Source organism: Haplochromis burtoni, unplaced genomic scaffold (assembly GCF_018398535.1).
Source record: "Haplochromis burtoni strain Fernald_Lab_line unplaced genomic scaffold, NCSU_Asbu1 Contig_455, whole genome shotgun sequence".
Classification (NCBI taxonomy): domain Eukaryota; kingdom Metazoa; phylum Chordata; class Actinopteri; order Cichliformes; family Cichlidae; genus Haplochromis; species Haplochromis burtoni.
The window spans coordinates 267,383-284,804 of NW_024582816.1; the positions used below are offsets into that span (position 1 = coordinate 267,383).

The window sequence follows — 17,422 nt, forward strand, 5'->3', positions numbered from 1 at the left end:
GTGTGTGTGTGTGTGTGTGTGTGTGTGTGTGTGTGTGTGTGTGTGTGTGTGTGTCTGTGTGTGCGTGTGTCTGTGTCTGTGTGTGTGTGTGTGTCTGTGTGTGTGTGCGCGTGTGGACATTTAAAAAGACAAAAGAAGCAGAGCAGGAGTAACGGTGTTACTAAGGCGACAGCATCAGGGATCAGATAAAACCAGCAGAGCTCAGTGAAGGTCGTCTACCGTTAACCTCTGCCCCCTGCTGCCACCGGGAGGCAACTACAGCTCAGAGACCCTGTTTGTTCCTCTGAGCTGACCTTTGACCTGTGAGTTTAATCAGGGTCACAGCAGGTTAACATGGTGATTGGATGAAACGGCAGCAAAGTGTTACAGGAAGTTGTGAGGCGGCTACTGAAAATGAGCGAATTAAAAGCCTTTGAAGGTGAGATGTTTCCTGTTTGTCCAATGAGCAGCCAGACGACGGCGCTCCGGCTTTGATGGAGACGTTTCATGTTTTCTGGGGTAAATTAAAGTCGTCCTCCTTCAGATGCTTGAAGGCCGTTCGGTCTGACCGTGAAGCTGTCGCTGGGATCGGTTTGAGTCTCAGAGACAGGAAGTTGGGATCTGTGTGTGTTGGCGTAAACGACGTTATCCTGCTCGCTGAGGCGTATTAAAAGCCTTCAGCGTGTGGCGGGAAGCAGCAGCTACCTGATCCTTCCTTCCTGCTCTGAGTGCTGTCGGCTCCTTCCCGTCTCCGCAGCGTGTTTCCTCGTGAGCTGAAGGAAGTGTTCGCCTCGTGGAAGCAGCAGTGCGTCGCCCGCGGCCACCAGCAGGACATCAGCAAGCGCCTCATCAGCGCCTCGCTCTTCCTGCGCTTCCTCTGCCCCGCCATCATGTCGCCCTCGCTCTTCAACCTCATGCAGGAGTATCCCGACGACCGAACGTCCCGGACGCTCACGCTCATCGCCAAAGTCATCCAGAACCTCGCCAACTTCACCAAGTGAGTATCTGCAGGTCAGCGCGCGCCGCCGGGGTTGTTCTGAAAAAACTAAATCTCACTTTGCGTTTCCTCCAAAGGTTTGGAAACAAGGAGGAGTACATGGCCTTCATGAACGACTTCCTGGAGCACGAATGGGCGGGGATGATGCGTTTCCTGTCGGAGATTTCCAACCCGGAGACGCTGACCAACACGCCGGGGTTCGAGGGCTACATCGACCTCGGCCGCGAGCTGTCCGTCCTGCACGCCCTCCTGTGGGAGGTCGTCTCTCAGCTCGACAAGGTACAGACACACGAACCATCAACACTGTGTGTGTGTGTGTGTGTGTGTGTGTGTGCACGTGTGTGTGTGTGTGTGTGTGTGTGTGTGTGGTGAACACCGACTCACACACAGCTCAGGTGCTGCAGACTCAGCAGGCGTCCCTGTGACGCTCAGGAACATTAAAACACTTACAGATGTTTGGGATGTTGACCTGATACTGAGCGAGTCGAAGTTCCTCTAAGTTTTTTGAGCAGTTATTAAAGCAACATGTTGCAAACTGCACGATGCTGGACCGAACAGCCCGACCAGGCCGGTAGCAGCCACGGGCGGCGTCTCACAGGACACCCTGACCCCGCTGGATGACATCACTGTGTGCAGAATGTGTCTGACTATCAGCTGATCGCTGAGTGGTGTGTTCGATGTGACATGTTTGACTTCATCTAACCACATTAACGCTGCGTGGCTGAACATCACAGCATGGCCTGAACTGCTCCTCCCCCACCCTCCAGCTCACCCTCCGCTCCCCCCTGCCTCACCCGTCTCAGCATGGCTCTGCTGTGTCGGTTCTGGTTCTGTTCAGTAGAAGCATGTCGTTCTAGTTGTTTTCGTTCTCATTAAGTTTCCCTCATGTTTTTTCCTCCCCCCCCTCTTTCTGTTCACTTCCTGTCTGTTATGTGCTTCCCCACCACCACCACCACCACCACCGCATCTTGGTGCTTCCATTCAAACCATCCACGAACAAACACACAAACGCACACACGGCGACCACAGGGTGAAAATTCCTTCCTGCAGGCCACCATAGCGAAGCTGGGCCCGCTGCCGAGGATTCTGGGAGATATCACTCGCTGCCTGGCCGCTCCAACGCCCGTCCAGCAGCAGCTGCGGCGCTTCCAGGACCACAGCTCCGCCCACAACATCAGCGGCAGCCTGTCGTCGGGATTGCAACGAATCTTTGAGGACCCCAGTGACAGGTAACCAATCAGCAGACAGATCAGGTGTTGAACAGGTTTCTGGTGTCTTCACGTGAACCAGTTTCTGTGCAACACTTCCTGTTCCTGACATGCATGAAGGTTTAAATAGGTGCACAGCTGTTTCAAACGAGCTTAGCTTCATAAGACGTTTCTGAAATATGTCAGAAGAGATGAGGTATAAAGGAGAGTCACCAGAGACCCCAGAATCGATCCCTGAGGAACGATCAGTCAGAAAAGTTTCATTTTCTCTAACTGCTGTTCACGTCTCACTTCCTGCAGCCGCAGCGAGGTTCGCAGTCTGCAGACACCAGTTCGGGGTCAGCGCCCCCTGTTGCCTCAGCAGCATCCCTCCAACCACACCAGCTTCTCCGACCAGGAGGAGCGCGACACGCTGCTGCCCAACGGTCGCAGCATCTCTCTGGTTGACCTGCAGGACGCTCAGAGCCTCCACGGCCACGCGGGGCCCCCGCCACACCACGAGGCCCCGCCCCGTCTCAGCAGGGTTGGCTCGCAGGCCTCCGTCGGACATGCCGTTGCCCCGGTTACCTACTCCCACTCCAACCCTCTCACCCCTCAGCTGGCACCACACCAGGCCAAAGTCCCGCCCAGAGATGGACAGCCACAGAGCGCTCCGCAGGTGAGGCGGCCGCTGCACGCCTCCGTCAGTCAGCAGCGCAGCCTGCAGCCGCTCTCGTTCCAGAACCCCGTCTACCACCTAAGTAACCCCGCCCACAGCACGACAACACGCTCCGCCCACTCGCTGCGGCAGGACTCCAGCTCCGAGAACCTGAGCACCGAGAGCTCCCACAACAGCCACAGCAACTCTGACGACTTCGGCAGCCAGGTGGGGGGCAAAGGTCGCGCGCCGTCCAACAGCAGCCTGGACGAGGTGGGCAGCAGGCGGAGCACGCAGAGCGAGGACTGCTCTACGCCACGCCGCCATGCCCTGCAAGACCTCCCACCCGGCACCGCCACAGCGGTCGCCATCCCTCGTCAGAGCACAACAGCAGGCACCGCCCACATCATAAAGGTGGAGCAGCAGAGCAAAGGGGGCGGGGCAAGGACGCCACGGTCCGCTGCACACAGCGCCTCACTGCGCAGCAGCAGCAGCGCCAACACCGAGCCAACGCCCACCCCTGCCGCTGGCATCATCAACCGCCAACCGTCCACCTGCTCTGTGGAGAACGTGGCTCCGCCCCCAAAGAGCACCACCAAGCAGATGCCACAGGTACGACAGAAATCCGCCGAGTCTCAGACTTTTAGCGTTTCAGGTGTGTTTCTGATGATGTCACTGCTTTGTGTGCAGGTGGCGTCTCCAGTGGAGGCGGTGGCGGTGGCGATGTCTCCCGTGGAGAGGACGGCGGCATGGGTCCTAAACAACGGCCAGTACGAGGAGGAGGAGGGAGGGGAGAGGAGCAGGGAGGAGGGCAGGAACACAGAGAAGGTAACAGGCACACCTGGGCTGCAGGCGAAGCCCATAAGGAAGTGACGAAGGCTCATTTCTGTGAAACTGCTTCCTGTTTCCACAGTACGAGCTGGAGATCTCTCGGCTGAAGGAGCGCCTGCGCGTGTCCGGGCGGCGCCTCGAGGAGTACGAGCGGCGGCTGCTCGCTCAGGAGCAGCAGATGCAGAAGCTGCTGCACGAGTACAAAAACCGGCTGGAAGACAGCGAGGAGCGACTGAGGAGGCAGCAGGAGGAGAAGGACACCCAGATGAAGAGCATCATCTGCAGGTACGCACACACAGGTCACATGATGGAAGAGGCGGGGCTGATGTCACAGAAAATGGGCTTCAGGTGTTCAGGAGGAGTTTAAGTAAATCAAACCAGGGTCGTGTCCGAATTCATGGGCTGCATCCTCCTGAGGACCCGGCCTACGCGGCCTACGTGGGCCGGGTCCTCAGAAGGTCGGGTCGGCCGGAAGTAAACGGCCGTGGAATTGGACGGTCCAGCCTTCAGATCGGCGTCGCCGCTGACTCGGTGGAGTTTAATAACCTCAGCCGTCTGCTCCTTGCTGTCTAAAACATACAGTGAGATGCAAACGTTTGGGCAGCCTTGTTCATTATGTATAAATCGTTGGTTAAATACATCATAGAGGAGACGCACAGGGATATTTGAGAAGTTTATTGGATTCACAGAAAGTGTGCAAGAATTCTTTTAACAAAATCAGGCAGGTGCATAAATTTGGGCTCCACAAAGAAATGAAATCAATATTTAGCAGATCCGCCTTTTGCAGAAACTCCAGCCTCTACACGCTTCCTGTGGGTCAGTGAGAGTCTGGATTGTGGTTGAAGGTATTTTGGACTGTTCCTCTTTACAGAACATCTCTCGTTCAGTCAGGTTTGATGGCTTCTGAGCATGGACACAGGTTTCAATAATACTCAGGTCTGGGCTGAGATGAACGTTCCAGGACGTTGTCCTTCTTCCTCTGCATGAAAGCTTTAGTGGATTTTGAGCAGGTCGTTGTCTCGTTGAAAGATCCAGCCCGGGCGCAGCTTCAGCTCTGTCACTGATTCCTGGACATTGGTCTCCAGAATCTGCTGATACTGAGTGGAAACCATGTGTCCCTGCACTGGCCCCACAGCGTGATGGAGCCAGCACCACATTTTACTGGAGGCAGCAGGTGTTTTTCTGGGACTGCTGTGTTCTGTTTCCTCCGTGCATAACGCCCCGTGTTATGCCCAAATAACTCAATGTTAGTTTCATCTGTCCACAGCAGCTTATTCCAGAATGAAGCTGGCTTGTCCAGATGAGAGATGATGAGATGAGATGAGAGAGCCTTTATTTGTCAGTTGCAGGTCTTTTGCCCACAGCCGAGATGACAGACCTTGCCAACCGTACATACAATACAAGCATCACATTGGGGAGACAGGTCAGGCTAGGTAGCGAGGAAAAAACATCGAAATGTGTAACACAGAAGGATAATACAGGAATGCACAGATATCAACACACCACAGCACAATAAACACAGACAGCAACATGGGGAAGAGTTCCAGTGTGGACAGCTGATCTGGGACCGCTGCGATCTTCGACTGCGCCTGTCTGTTTCTCGGTCTGACACTCGAGCCTTAACTTGAGCCTGTGGCCTTTGATTGCCTCAATATGTTCCTAAGTGTGGAGACAGACGGCGTAACTCTCTGAGGCAGCTTTCTGTGTCCTTCCCACCATGATGACAGTTGTTCTGAGACCCCCGTGTTGCTACTCTTCAGAGGAAATTAAAAGAGGAGGGAAACTTTACAATTGACCCCCTTAAATTGGATTCACCTGTGCATGTAGGTCAGGGGTCACTGAGGTTACCAGGCCAATTTGACTTCCAGGAATTAGTTCTGAAGGTTTTGGAATCAATGACATGACAACAGATTTGTGCACCTGCCTGATTTTGTTTAAACAATTCTTGCACACTTTCTGTAAATCCAATAAACTTCATTTCACTTCTGTGTGTCTCCTCTGATATATTTAACCGACATTTTTTATTGTAACAACCAACAACTTATGCAGGAAAATACTGACTGTTAACAAGGCTGCCCAAACCTTTGCATCCCTCTGTAACAGGACACTGGAGTAAACTCTCGACCGTCTCACACGTCTGTTTATTCAGCTGTGTGAAAACCACCATTAATAAAGTTTTACTTTATCTAATCTAATAACTTTAATCTCAGCCAAACCGATTTACTCACAAACAAATAAAACACTGAAAAAAGCCCAACAATGACATGTTTAGGTTGTCTCAGGTACTTATATATTACGTTTAAGTAATAATAAGCCTAACCTAATTCTCGGCGGCTCCAGTGACCCTCCAGCACTCGGTCAGCTCTCCAGCTGGTGGGTAGCAGACGTCTCTGAAAACGTCGGAGCACCTCTGCAAATATGCGATGTCTTGATAAACCGAGCAGATATTTGAGCTACGTTCTCGCCTGAAAATATGTTAAAAGTTTATTTTGTGACCCAGAAAGATTAATAAGAGTAATTTTAAAACTTAGTAGCGGCCGCCATTGTTGGAAACTGGAATTGGCTGGGCTGCGCTATGAATTCTGGGATACGGTGGGCCACGAAGGACACACCTGACCCATCCTTCAAATTCGGGGAAAAGGAGGACGCATGTGTCGGCCGCATTCGGAGGAATTTGGACGGCCTTCGGTGCGTCGCTGTGACGTAATCGGCCTACAAATGCGTCCTCAGGAGGACGCAGCCCATGGATTCGGACACGACCCAGATGTTGATATTTAAGGTGATGATGATGATGATGATGTTCTGTACATTTGCAGACTGATGGCGGTGGAGGAGGAGCTACGGCGGGACCACGCAGAGATGCAGGCAGTGATCGAAGCCAAACAGAAGATCATCGACGCTCAGGTACAGACACACCCATGACACACCTGTGCCACGCTCGTGCCACGCTCGTGCCACGCCTGTGGCACGCCTGTGGCACGGGTAATGGGTTTCAGAGGGAAGCAGCGATGCGTTGTGTTCGAGCTGCAGCTGTGACGGAAACTTTAAATCTTTTGAAACGTCTCACAGTCTCTCCACTGATTTCAGGTCAGTAACGGATGTGAAATAAACCAATCAGGCAAGTAACTGTAGCCCCGCCCCTTCCTCCTCCGCCACTATCACCAACGCCACGCTGTGTGTTTTTTGTTTTTATGAATTTATTTTTAGGGGGGGAAAAAACACTGCCAACACACCTGACACCTGTTGAACCAGCCAATCAGAGCGCGGAGTTTCAGCATTGAGTTTATCAAGAGCTCAGGATTAGTGCAGCTGTCGGCGCCCCCTGGTGGGCGCCCCCCTCTGGTTCACGTGGGGATAAAAAACTCAATTTGACAAAAGAACGTTCACGAACAGCGTCCTTCCTTCAGTCACAGTAAATAAGAACATTTATTAATAATTAAATATTTTCACTCAGCTTCATCTTCAAAGTCGTTCTTGGGCCTCGGGGGCTCCTGTAGTTCAGCTGACGGCTGGTTCCAGCTGCTCTGTAATACGCTGGTGTGTCGGCGTGTTGCGCTCTCGGCTGGTTTTGTTTAAGTTTGGCTGCAGACCCCACCTCCCCCTCCCCACACCACCTCCCACCCCCCCTCCCTGTAAACCACCACAGCTTCTAGTTCACCCTTTCAAAATAAAGCGAGTCGTCAGCAGGCTCAGGAGACGGCGTTGGACTTTCACCTTTTTGTTTTTTCGCTGGTTTGAGCTTTTTTGGGCTGCTGTTTATATTTTCGGCTGCTGCCCTCAAACTTCCTGTGGTTGTTTTTGTTTTCACGTCGGGTCAAAACCACGTCGCCGCTTTTATTAAGCTGAACCGTTTTTAGATTTTGTGTGAGCTGGTCTTTTTTTCAACCTTTAAATCATTTAATGTTGTGTTAAGAGGCCAAATCGTCCTTTTAAATCTGCATCGTTTCGTCTGTCGCGCAGGTTTTATTTGAACGTGTCCGATTAAAGATCTTTTCGCTCTTTGTAGAAAACTATGTGTCACTGAACATGTTTCACTGATAAAGCTGTTGAAATGTTTTCATTAAAGCCTGATTTGGATTCAGGGTTAAGTCGTTTTTATTAAAAATCTTTTTTCTTTAGTTGTTTCTTATCCGTCACCTCGTTTAATCAGTATTTTAATAAAAGTTTCATTAAAGGGATGTTACTTTCTATTTTTCCTTGTGTGGTTTTGACCCGACTCTCCGATCAACACCAAACTGCTTTGTTGTTGTTGTTTACCTGTCGGTCTGACTTCCTGTCCCGCCCCCTTTCTCATCTTTATCCAATCAGGAGAAAAGGATCGGGTCCCTGGATGCGGCGAACTCACGGCTGATGGCGGCGCTGACGCAGGTGAAGGAGCGTTACAGCACTCCCAACCTTCGCAACGGCCTGTCGCCAAGCAACCCCACCAAGCTGTCAATCACTGAGAACGGAGAGTTCAAGAACAGCAGCTGCTGATTGGTCCTGCCCTGGGTGGGGGTGGGGTTTAAAGTATATAACTCCCTCGCCCACGAGATGAGCTGCAGACATCAAAGAGAGAATTTAAAGATATAGAATCTATTAACACGAGTGTAAATACTGATGTTTGATCTGATGTACAGAGTGTGTGTGAGAGAGCGAGTGTGTGTGTGTGTGTGTGTGTGTGTGCGAGCGTGTGTGTGTGTGTGTGTGTGTGTGTGTGTGTGTGAGTGTGTGTGTGTGCGAGCGAGCGAGCGAGCGAGCGAGCGAGTGTGTGTGTGTGTGCGCGCGAGCGAGCGTGTGTGTGTGTGTGAGCGAGCGAGCGTGTGTGTGTGAGCGAGCGAGCGTGCGTGTGAGAGAGTCACAGAAGCACAGCGAGGAAGAAATAAACCAAAAACTGAAACGTTTTCTAATCGATTTTTTATGAATTTCTTTCGAAGCTTCTGTTTTCGTTTCTCGTAGCGTGGAGTTCCCGTTGTTCTTGTTTTTTACCTGACGAGTTGTTTTGGGTTTTAATTTATTCCCCCTCGTTCTCGTCCTGTTGCTGATCTACTGAACAGACTCCTGGAGGATCAGGGTCAAAGGTCACGCCTGTCTGCTGTCCCTATGTTGACAATAAAGTCTACCTGAAAGTTTGACTGTGGTCCGATTCCTGTTTGGCGTGCTCGTGTTTCTTTGATGCTCACGCTGCCGTCGCTCTTATTTCATGTTAATTTTGTTCTGAAGTGAAAACGAACATCGGTCCCACAGGTGAGCGCGCACCTGAGGAGGATCAGCGCCTCCTTTATACCATCACCATTGGTATAAACTCGTGAGGCTGTTTGTGGTGGTCAGACTGCGAGTAATCCCAGATCTCCTGCGGCTGTTTGTAGGAATGACGAAAATGGTCAAAGGTTCACCTGGACATGATGTAGAAGCAGCTGCAAACAGACGCTTCACCAAACATCAGCTGTGATTTAAGCCGCACGGTCATTAAGTTCAGTGAAATCGTTAAAAGCTCAAAACTACCCCAACATTCACGCCGCCGAGGCGATGGCAGCGTTTAACTATGTTTATCATGAAACTTTGAAAGAGATCATTTTAAGGTGTCACAGTCTCGGGCAGAAGTTTCGGAGGCTGCTGTGTTTCCCACTGACACCAGTCTGGATGACATCATCAGCGAGTCATTTCTGACCAGGACATGATCTGTAACTGCTTCTTTCATCTGATCAGCATCTCTAAAGTTAGAAACATCCTGTCTCAGAGTGACGCTGAAGAACTAGTTCATGCATTTGTTACTTCCAGGCTGGACGACTGTAACTCATTATCAGGATCCCTGTTAAATCCAGAATTTAAAATCCTGCTCCTCACATACAAGGCCCTAAATAATCTTAATAACCTTATAGTACCATATCACTTTGCTCTCATTAAAACTGCTGAGCGTGAGGAGCGTGGAGCCAAAATATGAAACACACTAAAGGTAAAAAATGATCTCTCACTCTGGACTCTGTCACGTTTTATTCTGAAAGGGTTCCCTCTGCACCTCCGAGTTTACGTTGTTTACACTTTTATTGTGAAAGGCAGGAACTGGAAGAATCCCTTTTCGCACATGCGCAGAGCACACCGGGCTTTCCGGATGGACGGCGGAGTTAGCATTAGCTTTAGCTTCACTGAAGTTTAATCTCACGTTTTTCTCTCGGCTGCATCAAAAATGTCTTCCCTTCAACTTCCGGCTGAGTTTGTCACCGAGGCCGTGACTGCTGACGGAGGAGGAGGAGAAGCAGGAGGTGGCAGAGAGTTTGAACAACGCACCGAGGAGGAGATGGACTGCGAGCGCAGGCGCAGACTGCTGGACATCACCTGGAAACTTGACAGGCAGCCGCACCGGACAGGTGAGCAAAACCGGAAACGATCAGAGAGATACTGGCTGTGTCCCAATTCAGGGTCTGCGCGCTTGAAGTACGCATTTCAAGTGCGGTTACGTCACCGCCACGCGACGACGGCTGTCCCAATTCTAAGTGCGCTTCAAACGCATACTCCAAATGCGCCGTCGATTTCCCCAAATATCAAGCCTGGTCCGGTGCACGCTTCGTGGTCCCATATATCCCACAATTCATAGCGCGGCGGTGGGTGTGGAGAATTTTGCCGCAAAATACGGCAGAAGGGAGCGTCCGAAGAGTGAACTGTCAAAAGTACTGAATATGACGTCACTTATTTATCTGCGAATATTTAATAATTAAAGTCAATCATGTATCCACAAACACAAGCTGAAAGTCAGATATATCTATCTCTCTCTCTCTCTCTCTATCTATAGAGATATGAGAGAGATAGAGAGATAGATATATATATATAGATATATATATATATCATAATAATCTGACAATACTATAATATTAGCCATATTATATTTACATCACCACAGTGAGATGACTTTAGTCTCATTGTCACTACCCGATCCGTACCGGAAACCCGATCGGTACCCCGCATGCGCGAAAGGTTTCTACTTCCGGTCGTAGCGTTTTACGATAGTTATGGGTCAGAGTATCTGTTAAGATGTTAAGAATAACAAGTATATCTTAAAATGTTTGCAATAATGAAGCATTTCAGTACAATGTAGACAAAAACGAAAAATAAAAAGAAAGTTACGGATCAGGACTCTCCGATCCTTACTGCGCATGTGTAAAGTCTGACCGTACAAATCGGGTCTACCCGATCCGTACCGCGCATGTGCAGATGTTTTCTTCTTCTTCTGTTCGTTTAATGGCAGTTTACTCCCCAGTGTACGAGGATACCGCCACCTGCTGACCGAGCGAATAAACCCTATTATAAACTGAATTAGCGTCATTACAAACGTGTGTTAAATCTGATTTAGCGATAGTCGAGTGTGTTTATGCTTGTCTGTGAGGAGAGGATTGTTGGAATAGTGATGATGATGTGCGCTATCACTGTCAATTGTCAGTAAACACTTCATCTGGCTGATGAATCTACACGTGAGATATTACAAAGTCTGCATTATTAACTCTGTAATTAGGCGCCATTCTTCTTATTTTACGGCGCTGTTGCTCAATCGGGGGACGCTCTCTGTTGAGGAGAAAAGCATGAATTTCTTTGTATACGGATTATCCATTGTTTAAATGTCCCGGGCAGTCGAAAAGGAGGCAGAGCTGTTGAGAAATGCTAGGAGCTAACTGGGCGCTAACCGTATCATTCAAATATATTGAATGTCGCAATGTTGGCAAAGAGAGGAAGTGACGTAAGATTTGCGCATGCGGGGTACCGATCGGGTTTCCGGTACAGATCGGGTAGTGACACTCATGAACAACATTAACTAATTGTTATTTACTAGCTAATCTTAAATGAGTGTTCAGCACAGACATGAAGCCCAACAATCATGTTTACAGTCCCGTGGTCTCAGCCTCAGATACTCAACTAAAGTGATGTCATGACAAAAATGAATGACCAACAAAACATTTGTCTCCTTCGTTTCTGTCACACAAAGCTGTATGAAACGTGTCTCGCGGTTAGTATCATGGTTGCTAGGCAACCTGAACAGCGCGACGAAGCGTATACCGTCCCATTTCACAAGCCTCTCACTTCCGCACTTCTCGTACTTATAGTACGCACCGTACGTAGTGCGCGTACTTCAAGCGTGCAGACCCTGAATTGGGACGCAGCCAAAGAGAGAAAAGAAAGCGAGTGATCTGCGTCATAAAGGATTCTCCACAGGTGGGCTGTTAAATCTGAGCTCACCTGTTTAATGTTTCCGGTTCACCTGGCGGCAGCTGGGTCATTAAAGCCGATTCAGCTTTTACGCGGTTTGACGACCGTGTTTCGGCTCCTCGTGAAACCTTCAGCTCACTGAACGGGACTTTTCCCTCCTGGACAGATCCACAGGAGCCATGTTTCTCTCTCCAGCTGTGAACATCTGTGTGACAGATCCACGAGCAGGAGTTGGTACCTGGCTGTTTGATTACAGAAGTGCATTGTGGGTAAACTGGTGGAAATTCTACAGTAAAATAAAAGTAATTTTTTCCGCATTAAATTCAGAAAAAAGGAGCGTGTGCAGGTAAACAGGTGTGTGTCATCAGCAGGGTGCACAGGCAGGAGCCAATCAGAGCTCGGTGTGACAGCGAGCCTTGCTGTCGTGGTCATTATGTGGACGTCCTGCGTCAGCTTTTGCGGCCATGCCTAAATGTTGCCATAGTTACTTTTAATTGGAAGCTCAGTATTGCTGCTGGATCAGCTGATGCTGTCCTCCAATCGTGAGCTGCCTTTGTTTAAACAACAGAATCCCTTCCAGGGGCGGAGCTGCTTGACACCTGGTTGCCAGTGATGGTGGTTAAATTCCCATACTTCCCAGTTCTGCTTCCACCAAAGAGTCACACGAACACTGTACAGCCAACAACAGCTGGATTTAGTCTGCCTCACTATTCAGTCCAGCTGTTCACTGTAAACATCCTGCATTGGCTCAGGCTGCAGGTTTCCAGATGTTCTCTTCCTTAGTGACATGAATCAACAGGGTCACCTTCTAGCTTCCAGCTGTGCTCTCTTCACCGCTACAGTCTGCTGGTCCACCACTGAATGCACCTGAGGGTCTGCAGGGTTGGATCCAGACTCCCTGGAAGCATCTGTGGTGGACAGGAGAGCCTGTTCAGATCCACACGAGCACTTTTTGCGTCGAAGAGCAACTTGGGGTTTAGCATTTTCATGTAGACTGGATGACCTGCTCTACCTCCTGAGCTACAGGTGGGACTTTACCCAGCTGGTCTGCGTCTTCCTCGTGAGACCTTATCTCTCAAGCAGTGAGCTCTTCAGCTGCATTTCCAGCAGCAAATCAGACTTTTTGCTGCTGATTGTTGGACTTTGTCGCCTGTTGGAGTGATTCTGCTCATAATTTGGGTTGTGGGGACGGGGGGTGAAGGAGTCCTCTCTGGAGGTCTCAGGGTCGAGTAATGACCTCTAGCAGCCACTGTGATGGCTTGCAGAGTGTGAAGTAGTCCCACCTGAGACCACGGTTGTGATGGATGGCGATGATGAAGATTGTCTAAAGGGTTTTAATTTTTTTTTACTGTCATCACATCTATAACATGTTTGTCTCTTTGTCCTTCAGACATTCGACAGGAGGAAGAGCTCTGCAGTCAGGATCAGGAAGCGCGAGAGCTGCCACAGATCAAAGAGGAAGACGAGGAACTCTGCACCAATCAGGAGGAAGCAGAGACTGAACAGATGAAAGAGGAACAGGAGGAGCTTTCCATCAATCGGGAGGAAGAACAGCTCATTCTGGAGTCTCACCGTAACACTGACAGTAGCTCGAAGTCCGTGCAGCGCAGCGTTTACGCAAAAGTGTTTAAGACAGTGTCGCAGACGAAGGACGAGCACACGAATAAAAAATCTCACGCCTGCGAAACGTGCGGAAAGACTTTTAGCAGTAACTTCCACCTGGTGACTCACATACGCACCCACACAGGTGAGAAGCCCTTTGCTTGTAAGACCTGCGGAAAACGTTTCAGCCGCAAGTTCGACGTGAAAGCTCACGCAAGAACCCACACGGGCGAAAAGCCGTACACGTGCGAGCTGTGCGGTCAGAGTTTTAGAAGAAACTATCGGCTGACAGTCCACATGAGAAGTCACACGGGCGAGAAGCCTTTTGCATGCGAATTTTGCCGCAAAAGTTTCAGCTGTAATTCTAATCTGAAAATCCACCTGAGAATACACACAGGTGAGAAGCCTCACGTTTGTGAAACCTGCGGGAAAAGTTTCAATCGCAGCGGTCAGCTGAAGATCCACCTGAGAAACCACACAGGGGAGAAACCGTATTCCTGCAAGCTGTGTGGAAAATGTTTCAGCAGCAGCTCGTCACTGATAGGCCACATGAGAACCCACACAGGTGAGAAGCCTCACTGCTGCAACACCTGCGGGAAACGTTTCTGGCAAGCAGTGTCTCTGAAAATCCACACAAGGAGCCACACGGGCGAGAAACCGTATTCCTGCCAAACGTGTGGTAAAGGGTTCAGCAGCTGTGACTCGCTGACCGTCCACACTAGAACCCACACAGGTGAAAAACCTTACTCCTGCAACACCTGTGGAAAGAGATTTAGGCAGTCTTCGGGACTGAAGAGTCACATGAGAACTCACAAAGGTGAAAGGTTGTACTCGTGTGAGACGTGCGGGAAAAGCTTCACTAAGAACGTCAGCTTGCTCCTGCACAGGCGGACCCACAGAGACAAGAAGTCTTACACCTGCAGCACCTGTGAGGAAAGGTTCATCTGCCCTTTAGAGCTGGACAATCACATGAGAACTCACACAGGTAAAAAGCTTTATTTCTGCGAGACGTGCGGGAAATGTTTCACTCACAGCTCCACTTTGGCCGACCACATCAGAACGCACACAGGTGAGAAGCCGTACGCCTGTGAAACCTGCACCAGGCGCTTCAGTAGTCGCGCTTACCTGAAAGTCCACATGAGAACGCACACAGGCGAGAAACCGTTTTCCTGCAAAACGTGCGGAAAAGGTTTCAGAAGCTGTACTCACCTGATAGCCCACGTGAGAATCCACACAGGTGAGAAACCTTACACCTGTAAAGTGTGTGGGAAACGATTTAGCCGCTCGTCGGGACTGAAGAACCACATGATGACTCACACAGGTGAAAGCGCCTTTTCTTGTGAAACGTGTGGAAAAAATTTCTCTAGCTGTCCTCCTCTGATAGTCCACATGAGAACCCACACAGGTGAGAAGCCTTACTCCTGCGACACCTGTGGAAAAGAGTTCAGTAGCACCTCTCATCTGAAGAAACATATGATTGTGCACACAGGTGAGAAGCCGTATGCCTGTGATCTCTGCGGTAAAAGCTTCACTAGCAGCTCCTACCTGAAAGTCCACATGCGGAGCCACACAGGTGAGAAACCGTATTCCTGCAAAACGTGTGGGAAAGGTTTCAGCAGTAAGCCGCCGCTAATAGTTCACATGAGAACCCACACAGGTGAGAAGCCTTACACCTGCAATAGCTGCGGGGAAAGATTTACGTATGCGACGGTGTGGAAAAATCACATGAGAGCTCACGACTCTCGCACAGCATCCTCTTAGGAGAGGAGCAGCTGAGGAAACATTTGAGGTCATCAGCAAACAGGAAGAATCGGCGCGGTTTCGACCAGGAGGGATTGACTTCAATCTGAAGTGACCAGCACTGACTGGTTCTTTCAGATTAAAGGACAAAACTTGTAGGTCAAGTAAGCTGGAGGCCATGTTGGAGAACCTTATTCTTTGACCGCAGGCTGTAAAGGCTGATTTATGGGACTGCGTTTTGTTTTTATTCTGGTCTTCGATGTTTTCTCAATACACTGGATGAAATGCTTCATCATGGTTTCCATAAGTGTTTTGTACAGTTTAGAGTCAATGATGTGATTCATGGGCTTTATATATTATAAATGAAACAAAGAATGCAGCAGTGATGCAAAGCTTTCTATCAATAAAGACATTAATAAAAATGAACATCGTGTTAGTCATGCTTACAGCGCCGAGTGCCACAGAGGTGGTTGTAGTTCAGGAGGTGGAGCAGCTCATCTATTATTGTACTGTTTATATTGTGCAAAATCACAACAACAACTCGAAGCACTTTATATTTGAAAGTAAAATCAAGCATAAAGTGCCAAATATATACTGTGTGTAAAACAGGGGTCTCAAACTCGTGGCCCATATATTGGGTGACGTTACTTTTTTTGTTCAGAAGGATTTGTTTGTTTTTGAGTGCAATGTTAAAAAAAAAAAGATTTAATGGAAGACAATATGAGCAGAGTACACAAACACGCAGAGGGATAGGCTGTTAGTTCAGTGAGAGTCAAAAGCTAATGTGTTCATTTATGTCTGCGTTTTTAATGTGGTCATCTGTCTGTCTTCCTTCTGTCACCCCAACCAATCACAGCAGATGGCCCCGCCCCTCCCTGAGCCTGGTTCTGCTGGAGGTTTCTTCCTGTTAAAAGGGAGTTTTTTCTTCCCACTGTCGCCAAAGTGCTTGCTCATAGGGGGTCATTTGATTGTTGGGTTTTTCTCTGTATCTATTATTGTAGAATCTACTGTACAATCTACTGTACACTTTTTTCAAAAAGGTCTCAAAGACTTTAGAGTCAGACCTGTTACAGATCGTCAACTTTTCTTTATTATCAGGTGTGTTTCCAGAACCACTAAAAACTGCTGTAATCAAACCTATACTGAAAAAGGACAATCTTGACAAGACACAAATGAACAACTACAGGCCGATCTCAAATCTCCCATTTTTAAGTAAGATCATTGAAAAAGCAGTTTCTCAACAGCTCAATTACTTCTTAAAACAGAATAACTGCTACGATGCCTTCCAGTCAGGTTTTAGACAGAACCACAGCACTGAAACCGCTCTGACCAAAGTGTTTAATGACATATGTCTGAATACAGACAGTGGAAAAATGTCAGTCTTAGTTTTACTGGATCTCAGTGCAGCATTTGATACAGTTGACCACAACATATTACTCAAACGACTGGAGAACTGGGCAGGTCTTTCAGGAACTGTACTAAACTGGTTCAAAACATACTTAGAAAACAGGAAATACTTTGTATCAATAGGTAACTTCACATCTGAGCAGACAAGTATCACATGTGGAGTTCCCCAAGGTTCCATCTTGGGACCCCTTCTGTTTAACATTTACATGCTCCCACTGGCACAGATTATAAACAACAACAAAATAAACTATCACAGCTATGCAGATGACACACAAATATATATCACAATGTCACCAGGAGACCGAGGCCCTGTACAGGCTCTTGGTAAATGCATTGAGGAAATTAATGACTGGTTGTGCCACAATTTTCTCCAGCTAAACAAAAACAAAACTGAGGTAATAGTCTTTGGCGCCAAAGAAAAACGATTACAGGTCACCAGAGAACTTCAATCTATACATCTAAAAACCACAAACCAGGCGAGAAATTTGGGTGTAGTGATGGATGCAGACCTAAACTTAGAAAAACACATTAAGACAATAACAAAGTCAGCTTACTATCACCTCAAGAATATTTCAAGGATAAAAGATCTGATGTCTCAACAGGACCTGGAAAAACTAGTCCATGCATTCATCTTTAGTAGGCTTGATTACTGTAACAGCATCTTTACAGGTCTACCTAAAAAATCAGTCAGACAACTACAGCTCATTCAGAACTCTGCTGCTCGAGTCCTCACTAAGACCAAAAAAGTGGACCACATCAGTCCAGCTCTGAGGTCTTTACACTGGCTGCCTGTCCGTCAGAGGATAGACTTTAAAGTTCTGATGCTGGTCTATAAAGCTCTGAATG

At 48.7% G+C, this 17,422-nt stretch overlaps 2 protein-coding genes across 8 annotated transcripts in view; both read left to right on the plus strand.

Annotated features, from left to right (window-relative positions):
• Positions 1–8,341, plus strand: part of rasal2 (RAS protein activator like 2) — a 68,019-nt gene extending 59,678 nt beyond the window's left edge. For 5 of the 7 annotated variants that reach the window (XM_005945785.3, XM_042213568.1, XM_042213571.1 and 2 more), the window contains 8 exons: positions 737–976; positions 1,054–1,255; positions 2,006–2,205; positions 2,485–3,433; positions 3,512–3,649; positions 3,735–3,937; positions 6,469–6,556; positions 7,961–8,340. In XM_005945785.3, the coding sequence (XP_005945847.1) occupies positions 737–976; positions 1,054–1,255; positions 2,006–2,205; positions 2,485–3,433; positions 3,512–3,649; positions 3,735–3,937; positions 6,469–6,556; positions 7,961–8,128 (2,188 nt within the window). In that variant the 3' untranslated portion in view covers positions 8,129–8,340. Of the gene's footprint in view, positions 1–736; positions 977–1,053; positions 1,256–2,005; positions 2,206–2,484; positions 3,434–3,511; positions 3,650–3,734; positions 3,938–6,468; positions 6,557–6,739; positions 6,771–7,960 lie in introns of all 7 variants that reach the window. The other 2 variants (XM_042213569.1, XM_042213570.1) reach the window with 2 other exon arrangements.
• A 70-nt stretch (positions 8,342–8,411) lies between these two features.
• LOC102292243 (zinc finger protein 260) lies at positions 8,412–16,242 on the plus strand. The gene is made up of 2 exons (XM_005945789.3): positions 8,412–9,999; positions 13,218–16,242. The coding sequence occupies exons 1-2, from the start codon at positions 9,819–9,821 to the stop codon at positions 15,188–15,190; spliced, it is 2,154 nt and encodes a 717-aa protein (XP_005945851.1). The 5' UTR covers positions 8,412–9,818; the 3' UTR covers positions 15,191–16,242.
• The last annotated feature ends 1,180 nt before the right edge of the window (positions 16,243–17,422 follow it).